This window comes from Taudactylus pleione, unplaced genomic scaffold (genome assembly GCF_031769625.1).
Source record: "Taudactylus pleione unplaced genomic scaffold, aTauple2 ptg001126l, whole genome shotgun sequence".
NCBI classification, from domain to species: Eukaryota; Metazoa; Chordata; class Amphibia; order Anura; family Myobatrachidae; genus Taudactylus; species Taudactylus pleione.
Genome location: NW_028285527.1, coordinates 1,384,597 through 1,395,281, shown reverse-complemented (window position 1 = coordinate 1,395,281; position 10,685 = coordinate 1,384,597). Strand labels below are relative to the sequence as shown.

The window sequence follows — 10,685 nt, the reverse complement described above, 5'->3', positions numbered from 1 at the left end:
GGCCCCGTAGCAAAATTTCCACAGAAGCCTCCCCTCCCCCTGGGGCAAATAATTTCAAAGGTAATCAATTTTAAGAGATCTTATAATGCACTTTCTGCATATTTAGCTGACATACATGATTTAAATGAATGGTGATTAGCATTAAAGAAAGAAAAAAAAAATAATAATAATTTAAATATATATATATATATAAGTCTCCCTAATCTTAATTGTTTAGAATATAATGTGGTATACAAGAAGTCTATGATTCACTAATATATCAGTCAGTGAGAAGAAGCCACCCTGGGCCAGTGACAACAGATGTCCTGCAGCAGCACCCTGGTGATAATAGTCAAGGGTCAAGAAATGGCAGTATAACTCTGTGCAGGGAGTGGGCTAAGTCCCAGAGGAGATCTGCACCCCATTGCAGCAGCACTCCCTGCACCTACTGTAGCTGTTACAAGCTGCCGCCACGGTTCTACCTCTCTGCGGGTCCTGGCCGTTACCAGGCAACTGGGACGCCGCATCAGCCGATGGTCCCAACAGTCACTAGGGACTCCAGGCTGCCACAGGATGTTCTGGTCTCAACTGTTACCTAGCAGCCCGGATGTTGTTGTATGTGCAGCATCACAGCTGCACTGGTTCTTTCATTAAGGTGCTGGTCTCTCTGGCAGGCCTCTCATTGGTCCTTCTCTCTGTTTTATGGCACCCAGCCATGTTACTCAATGCTGGTTATAGCTTCTTCTGAGTCAGCCTGCTTACCCTGGTGTATTCAGTTCTGTTGGATTCCTGTATTGCTGTGCACCTAGCCGGTCTGATCTATGGTCTCATGATTTCTGCAAAACGTCTACTGCCAAGTATTACCTTACTTACTTTTAGAACCGTGACAATTGTTTGTCATCATCTGTTACAGTCTGCTGTTACTTGTGCCTGCTGTTATTATCTACGCCTCATGTTTCTTGCAAACATCTACTGTGAAGTATCTCCTTACATTTGGTACCGTGACAATTGTGTGCAATCACCTGTGATTAGCTCCTGCTGTTATTATCTACGCACATGTTTAATCAGCCTCATTGTATGTGTTTTTCTACTATTCCAGCCTAGTTTATGTGATCACCTGTAATTTATATAAACCTCTACTACTCTGAGTTTAAGGCGTGGCAGTATCTCAGTACTGGTGAGAGTATCTCTGATATATGCTGCGTCCCTCCATTTCCAATAGCAGCCCCCAAAGGTTTCTATGGGGCTGCAAAGCAGGTTTACCAAGCTCCAGAATAGTTGGCCTTATGCTACAGTAGCCTATGGGCCACTTATTCGCACATTCTTCTGGATACAGAGCCTCGCTCCCTAGCGATGCATGCGCCATCTGGAGACCTGGAAGCAGTGTGATAGCATCACGCTATTTCCAGCTCTTCGCCAGGACGTGCACTTCGCTCATCTCCTGGCAAGAAATTGTTAGTAAATTTGTGTGAAAATATTTTTTTTAGCTTTGTAAATTAGCACTAAAACTATATATCACATCCCTATTAGAATTTTGAACCTTCTGATAAAAGAACCAAAGATTATAAGGAAATTATATTCTCTATCTGGGACAGTCCCCTTGTTATCACAGACTAAATGGGTGTGGCTTGTAGTTCATGGGAGTGCCCAATACAATTCTTCACTATGGGCGAGTTAGGACTTTAGGTAAAGGTATAGCAATTTTGTTATCTACAGTATCTCTAGATCCCTTATTTCTGTGGTTGAAAATTACTATTAAAAAAGAAAAAAAAAAAAATTAGAAGTGTAGTCAAGATAAACAAATGAAATACCAGAAACTACAAGTGATAGAAATGTAACTAAGCTGAAATTTTGGAGTAAGATTCATTAGAACTAATATATCTAAACATAACTTTATGACGTTCAAAGCAGAAAATTCCAATATAAAGAAATTGGAATATAGACAGTAGGGTGGGGTTAACACAAAGTCAAACAAGATTGAAAAATATTCAAAAAAGTGGATTTTGCCTTTAATACAATTGTTGTCATTTTAAATCCTGCTGGCAAAATTGATGGAGAAACAAAAACACAATTTTCAAATGAGAAATAAACCCGGCAGTGTCTTTATTTAGGCTGGAGCTGTAAGAGGAATGGAGGATAAGTGGCTGCATGTACTGTAAGTGCCCTGAACCGGGGGGTGAGGGAGGCTGACGACTTGCAGCCTTCCATCATCACCTTATAGCAGGTGGTAGCACAGTCTTAAGCTGCATACAGACGGTACGATCTGTACCACCAACGACTTGAAAGATATCTTTCAGTGAAGTCATCCAGCCACATCTCTGTACAGGCAAAGTTGACAATATCGTGCAAGTTGGCCTCCATGTACAGACGTTCATAGATATCGTTAATGCGGGAACGAGCATCGTTGGTCGTTCACTGCATAAAAATTAACGCTCTAGTTATCATTCATAGATATTGTACAGTGTGTACACACCTTAAAGGTTGCAGTATTTAAAGATTCATGCAACTCAAAATACAGATGTGGAAACACAAATGTGTCTTTAAAACATCTTTTTGTGGCATATTTATGGTGTGTACAGAATAACTGATATTCCAAATAAAAAAGCACCAGAATCACCTACTGAATTTCAAAGTTAGTTTATTCAGGTCAACAAATAAATACATAATTATTCAACATAATGGAGTTTTATCTACATATTAAAATTCAGCTGTATTAATTTTCCTTACTAACTTATATAAGCTTTATTACATCTTTAACCATCTCACTGATGCCATGGAAGATCTCATGTATGGGGCTATTACACATGAAAGCGCTGGTAGTGACCAGTTTATTTTTCGTGTCCACATGAACTTCATTGACCTGTTTGTTGACATGTTTACAGCCAAGTTGTGTAATGGCTCCAGCTGTCCCAGCATGGGGCCACCTGCGGAACAGACAAATGACAGGAGGTTACAATGGTGATTAAATGACAGTGTAAAGTACAATACAAATGTCTTCCACAGTCCCAGGGTTTATTTTTTTACTTATTTATTATCTTTGATCCTTATAGATAATGACTTCTAGCATATCAGACATAGGGATCCTGTGGGTGTCTGGCTACCAGGTTGTATAGGGAGTTATTGCTCCACATCCAGCAGAGCCACATGGCGATTACCTCTAATCTATATTACATGTTCTAATTCATATATAGGCCAGATAAGGATTACAGGTGTTTAGCAACAGCTGTCGGTACGGATTCTGGTGTTGGGCAAACTCCCTTGTTCCTCTTCCTCCAATCACCTCCCAATTTAGGGACTGAAGTAAATATACATGTGGACAGAGCTGGACTGGGAATTATTAGTAGGAAGACGGATGGCAGCTGGGTTGGGGCAGTAGTAGAAATATATGATAGCAGTGATTATTAATAGAAGTAAGGACACCACAACTGGGGGCACTGAATTGCTCCATCAAGTCCACCACCACACTATTACGTGTGTGTGTAATATATTTTTTCTCTTTTATAGTGAAACCAATTTTTATGTATACCTTGTAACAGCAGAGTCTGCATAGGGCTAATGACTGACCTGCGCTTGCCTCTCATATGCCTCACCGCCTGCCCTCCTCCTCCCCTGTGTTTGTAGCATAGAGCCTGCACAGGCTTTTACGGTGTGCTCCAATTGGGCGGACGCTGGTGCAGCTGTTAGCAGTGCTCTGCCATGCCATAGTGAATAGTGTGGTTACAACAGACAGAGGCTGCTAATGCAGATCAGTGATCTTATTGGTGGTGGGTAGCGGGGGATCCCTGAAAGTGCTGGCCCTAGTGCATTTGCCTCCTTCCTAATCCAGCAATGCCAACCAAGACAGGCCATCAGCCCATCTAGCATTTGACAGAAGTGCCAGATAGCCAGTATGCCCTCTGCGGGGGAATAAACACTTGATAGGTTTCCAGAATTGTGTGATGGCACAAGTCCTACTAGCATCCACCCAGTGTATCAGTTATAGTAACATTAGGGTCTGCTTGTTTCCAAAATCTCTACCAAATATAAAAAGGGAATTATGGCCTTTTAGCCACACACATTGCCCTGTAATCTAGCACATGGCTGGAACATACTTTTCACATTCTGTATCGCAGCCAACGGTGACTTCACACCCAGGGAGCAGTTTTGCAGCCAGCACAGGGGAGATACAGCACAGGCCAATGGGCTTCTTAGCAGCATGAAATCCTTTAATCGTTTCTTCAATAGCTTCTATAACAGAACAGTCCTTCCCTTCCACTGCCCAGGTAGAGAGATTCTTAGCTACTCCGAAACCTCCTGGGTAAGGATGAACAGAGAAGACCGAATGAACAATTCTCCTCATCACATACATTTATCTTACTTACTATGGTTTGTACAGATACACAGAATATGCATCTATCACTGTACCTGGTATGATGAGTGCATCATATTCACTGACTGTCAGATGTGTAAGGTCCTTAATGTTTCCTCTTGCGATCCGCGCACTCTCTGTGAGCACATTACGGGTTTCCTCAGTGGGCTGTCCTTTCACATGGTCCACAACATGCATCTGGTCTATATTGGGTGCGAAAACCACATACTGCGGGAGGAAAACGGAGAGAACTCCTGATTACACTAAGAATACACACACAGTAACATCACAGGCAAACACACCGCAACATGGGTAAGCTAATAACATAATCATATACAGGGTAGAGTTGTATTGCTCTGAGAGAAGCACCGAAGGCCCATTAGGGTACTCAGAAAAAAGAGCACAGTGTAACAAGACAGTAACTGATGTAGAGGACTTATGTTGCTATATTGCAGCAGATATCGGTAACTGACCCCATGACACAGGGTCTGCAGCCAAAACATAAAGTGATAGTTATAGTTGGTACATGCAGTTGGAAGGTCATCGTCACACTATCATACCTTCCCCTACACATGCTGTAATGTCCATGTCCCCAGACACCTAGATGTGATGCGGAATTGGGCAGCAGACTCCCCTCCCATCCATGGGTGTAACTACCATAGGTGCAAGGTGTGCAGCTGCTATGGGGCCCAGAGCTGAGGGGACCCCATCTTCTTTGTCAAAGTTACATGTGTTATATACATTTCTCACCATTGGGTGGTACATAGGGGCCCTACAAACTTTTGCTATGGGGCCTTCAAATACCTAGTTATACCTCTGCTCCCATCTAGTCATGAGTCTTAGGGGCCCATTTATCAAAGTGTATTTGAGGTATAATCCCTGGGGTTTACCTCAAATACTAAGCATCCCCAGGATGTATTAAGGAGGGACCGCAGCAGGTATCTCATATACCTGATGTGATCCCTCCATTACTGCTGGCAGCCGCCTCCCCCATAGGTTTCTATGGGGAGATGTGATGCTGCCAAATTTACAAATATCGATATGCGATGCATTCCCGATATTGGCCCCCACAGCTAACGCCATCTGAAGATGACTTTAGCCACTGTAGCCTATGGGCTACATCACGCACTATTAGCTGGCAGAGGGATCCCTCGGAACCATCCCCGGCTATGGCGCATATGCAGTCCACGGGACTGCACATGCGAACCACCCCTTGCAGTGGCCGGCAGCTCTCCGGAGACATCGCAGGGATGGACTCCTTTCACAGCTCGTGTCCCTACATGTCCCGGATGATACATCCAGCCGATAGGATCACTTTTTGCAAAGCGATCAGGGGCGTTCCTGGCATAAAGGAAAAAACTCTCATTTGTGAAACGTACGTTGGCAGCAGCAGGGATTTTACTGCTGCATGAGCAGATATGTTACTGCTCAAACGTCTGTAGTGATGTGATGTGATGTAAAAAGAAGATAATACTTCACTCAGTACTCACCTGATATATGCGCTGTGTATATGAGACACTTATCTCTATTGAGCTGATGTAATGCTCATATATATTATATCAATTAAGTCAAACCTAATACTCATATAACTTATACTGCTGAATTCAACCATTATTAGTGAGCTAGTGTAAGGCTCAGATAGTGTATACCATGTGACTGATTAGAGCTGTTTCTAGACTCACTAAGTTACCAGCTATTCATGTTAGATCCTATTTATTTATAGCTGCATGAACAGCAGCAAGCTTAGAATCATTTATACACACCATGTGTGCTGTTCAAATTTGGCTTTTTTCCCAGATACTCCCTAATTTGGGCATGGGTTTTCTTATTGTCAAAGCTAATGCAAATACCCTTATGATTTAAATGGCTACATGTGCTGCTAACATTATAACAAGACACTGTGACACTGCAACATTGTATATCTGAAGATTTGGCTTTCTTTCCAGAGATTTGCTGAATACACTGCAGACAGCACATGTGCATGTTTACCTGCAGCCTAATGAATAGCCAATTATGTCCAAAAACATGGTAGAATAACATGAGGGGATAAGGTGATAATATAAGATATCAATCTCCTATTCCTACATGACATTTGTGATATGAAATCTATATTAATTGAGCCAATTGACTGATTACAAGTATATTAGTCAGTCTTTACGGAATATAATTCCAGCCCCTTAGATGTTAAAAGTTATTTGTTGGCTTTGCAGCAGTTAAGTCAACCCTTGTTTAAATGTATTAGATTCCATGTGCATTTCAGTTACAGGTGGCAATCTAGGTATATGAGTATATTGCGGCCACTTCTCACATGCATATCATGGCAATTCTGACATGCAGTGGACATTGCAGAATATTATCCCACTTTTAGGGATGTTATAGCATGCCACATATAATTGGTCCCAATTAAATGCATTTTTTGATTTGCTATTTTTGGATTTGCATATATTCTATGACTTATTTGTGAGAGATTTTCTATTTATTAATATCCATTTTTGTGTCACCATTACACGTGCAGGTGTACCAATAACACTATTCATTTCAATAATTAACACACTGAGACGTTTTTCATTTTTTATATTTCACTGGAGAGATTATTATATATACAATTTTAATATTGTTTAATAAAAGTTACATTTTATTAAATTTTTTGTTAGTGCACCAACCAAGGGACATTTCTGTCTTCTTTTTTATTTTTCTTACGCGTTCCTGGCATACCCTGATTGCATTGCAAAAGCGATCATTGATAAATGGGCTCCTATGTCATGAGCCTTAAGTGATATCATTATTCTCCATAAGGGAGACATGACAGTATCTATTAATTATTGAATTTTGGGGGACGATAAAAACCAGAAGATGCTTACAAGTATACAGTGTTCTAAAATAATGTATTACTTCTATATGCATGGTTAGGGTGACAGCTGGCTTGTGTACGGAGTTAGTTATTCTTACAAATGGATGAAAAAAAAAGTCACACTCTAATATATATTTATTTCTTTTTTGTACATTGCTGCCTATTTCTTACTCAGGACAGAGACAGATAAAAAAAAAAAAACGTTACCAAGGAAAGTGTGGGAATCACAGAGCGCCTATCAGATAAACAGGGGCAAGAGGTTTTATTTATTTTTTTGGGCCAAACATTTTTGAACAGTACAGTAACAAGTCCTCTAAGTACAGTATGGCTGCCAAGTCAGCCAGCACCTTATTGTATTGAATATTTTGTTATTGCAGCAACATAATCAGAATCAGTGAATAAGAATGTAAAAATTACAATGTAGCAGAGATATGTGGGCAAACTAATAATGCAGGAAAGGTGGTAATAATACGGCAGGTTAGAGAACTGACTGACTGATTGCTGTAACTGTAGAATAATATTATTACAGAACTTGCTGGTCTGCAGAAGGCTCTATGCAGGTAAATGTATTTCAAGCATGAAATATCAATGTAAACTACTACAATGACTAGTAATACTATTTAGATAAACATTCTTATTAAATTGTGCCAGGACTATAGTTACACTGTATGTTACACTAAACATTGTAAACTAAGACATTTGTTATATTCTTAATTATTTGTACAACTGGTACATCATAAAGTGCCCTCTGCTATATGACCGTGTATACAGCAGATGTAAGAAGGGCAGTATGTCTGTAACATGTGACTGATATTACAGCATCTTGCACAATAATTACTTCTTGCATAATGAAGAAACACAAGTACGTGTATACAGCCTCCATTGTATAAGACCCTGTAATAGTAATAACTTCCATGTGCTCTGTGCAATGAAACACTGATATATCTCACCTGATAGCCAGCTCTGCTCAGATGCACAAACACAGCAGAGGACTCGTGGATCTCACTCCCATCATACACCCCGCAGCCAGAGAGGATCACTGCCACCTTCTTGGACATGATGATTGCAGCACACTGGTGTCACACTGGGAGCAGGAGCCTGGAATACCTGATAGTAGTAGCAGCTGCTGGAGGGAGAGAGAGAGAGAGAGAGAGAGAGAGAGAGAGAGAGAGAGACTGCTGATGCTGAGAGCTGTGTGTGACCCCGTCACTTTTATACACAGAGAGGGGGCGTGTCTAGGGGAGGAGCCTACAGACAGGGAAGTGCTGCCAGCAATTATTCCACTGTAATCATCTAACTAGAGCTTGGGGCTTTCCCACTCTATGTGGCTCACCTAGGGAGTGTATTCCAGACCTATTTCATTAGATTTCCCTAGTTTTAACATGCTAGAGCAGTGCTTCCCAAACTTTTTTGAATCGCAGCGCTCTAGAGTATCAGCATTGTTTTCACGGCACCCCTAAGTTTGTTATTGAGAAAAAAAATAATAAGTAAATTGTGCTTACCCCCCCCAGTAGTGCCCCTTATATAATGCCCCCATTAGTAGTCCATCCTATACAGTGCCCCCCCATGCAGTGCCAGTACCCCTTACATATATAAGGACAAAGACAAAAAAAACCACTTGATTCCCTGCTCTTGTGCCAGCTGCCATCCGCTACTCCTTCCTCCTGGCCCACTCGGCACTATGGGAGAGACGTCATGATGTCTCTCCCATCACCCACTGCGGGAGCTGGAAGGTGGAGCTCATGAGTGAGCTCCAGCATTGCTCTCGCAGTGGGTGCAGCAACCAATGAGAGTGTGTCTGACTCTCATTGGCTGCCAAAACAAACACACCGCAGCCGGGTAGTATAAGTGTACCCGACGCCGGGGTTTGTTACTGTGTAGTGCGGACCGCACTCCATGCAGTCCGTGCTACACTGACCTGTGTCCTGGACTGCAGCCGGTGGCACCCTGCCCACACCACCGGTCCAATGGCGACCAGAGCACGTGCCCTGCTTGACCCCCCCTAGATACACCACTGCTACTACTACTTTAAAGCAATGATATTTCACACACGATTCTTAGTAAATTTCTGAGTTAGATTGTTTTCTATTTAAAGGATTTGGGAGTTGGTTTGATTGGTTATTATTAACACATTACTAATTTGTAGGGATGTGCGCCGGACCATTTTTGCAGGATTTGGATTTGGCTCTGATTCGCCATCCGGCTTTGGATTTGGATTTGCCAAACTGCCGTGACTGGTTTTGGATTTGGATTTTTTTACAAAAATGTACAAAAAAAGCTAAAATAACATCATTTGGGCTTTTTTTGTTCCAAGAGTATTATTAACCCCAATAACATTCATTTCCAGTCATTTACAGTCAGTTTAGACCACCTCACAGCTCACAATATTGTTTTCACCTTTATTGGCTAAAGGCTGCAGCGAGCTGGCTGGTTACTAAGCGACAGACACCACAGTTTAAAACACATCTATGAAACATTTCCACTCACTGCCACTCACTACTGAGTCATAGTACTTCTGTGTTATGGACACACAAAGGGCTAAGGCCCAAGAAGTCACAGCGCTTTTATACACAGAGGGCTGCGACCCAAAGAGTCACGGTGCTTTTATATACAGAGGGCTACTCAGGGGCGTCTTAAGAGAGGAGGGGGCCCATGTGCACTACCCATGCGGGGCCCCCTCCTCTCTCCCCGGTGGCCGACAGCTGGCTGACGTGGCTAGCCAGCCACCGGAGCCTTAGTAGACTCCGGGAACTAGAGTGTGCCCAGAGTCTACTGTGCATGTGCAGAACGCCAGAAAAATGGGTATGGTGCCCATTTTCCGGAATTCTGTGCATGCGCAGGAGACTCTGGGCACTAGAGTGCACCTGGAGTCTACTGCGCATGCACAGAACACCAGAAAAATGGCTGTGGAGGCCATTTTACGGTGTTCTGAGCAGCGCTGAGCTGGACGCAGGACCACGGACAGGTAAGTTTAAAATAATATGGTGCAGTGTGTGCGGTGCGGGCCCCCCTGGCTCCGGGGGCCTGTGTGCCCCACACACACTGCACCCTTTATAGATACGCCACTGGGGCTACTGCCCAAGGAGTCACAGTGCTTTTATACACAGAGGGCTTATGCCCAAGAAGTCACAGTGCTTGTATACAAAGGGCTAATGCCCAAGCAGTCACGGAGCTTGTATACACAGAGGGCTTATGCCCAAGAAGTCACAGTGCTTGTATAAAGTGGGCTAAGGCCCAATTAGTCATGGTGCTTCTCAGGGGGGTATCTACCCATTGGCCAGGATGGCACTCGCCAGGGGCACCGGCCAAAGGGGGGGCTCTGTCCAGCAGTGCCACCAGCAGCCAATGGGTGGACTACCCCAGGGGCTTGAACTAGACCCGCTAGTCCGCCGGGCCCCAAGTGTAGGGCCGACCACAGTGAGAGTGGTCTGCCCTACACAGTGTACAAACACACAGCCGCCAGCACAGTGGGAGATTGTGGCTACTAGGGGGCACTGTATAGGGGGT

General features: G+C 43.1%; 1 protein-coding gene across 1 annotated transcript; it reads right to left on the bottom strand.

Annotated features, from left to right (window-relative positions):
• Positions 1-2,600: 2,600 nt before the first annotated feature.
• On the bottom strand, positions 2,601-8,283 carry LOC148453608 (glutamine amidotransferase-like class 1 domain-containing protein 3, mitochondrial). Its single transcript, XM_088461935.1, has 4 exons — positions 8,129-8,283; positions 4,384-4,555; positions 4,071-4,272; positions 2,601-2,903 (listed from the first exon to the last, which is right to left on the bottom strand). The coding sequence occupies exons 1-4, from the start codon at positions 8,234-8,236 to the stop codon at positions 2,711-2,713; spliced, it is 675 nt and encodes a 224-aa protein (XP_088318061.1). The 5' UTR covers positions 8,237-8,283; the 3' UTR covers positions 2,601-2,710.
• Positions 8,284-10,685: the final 2,402 nt, after the last annotated feature.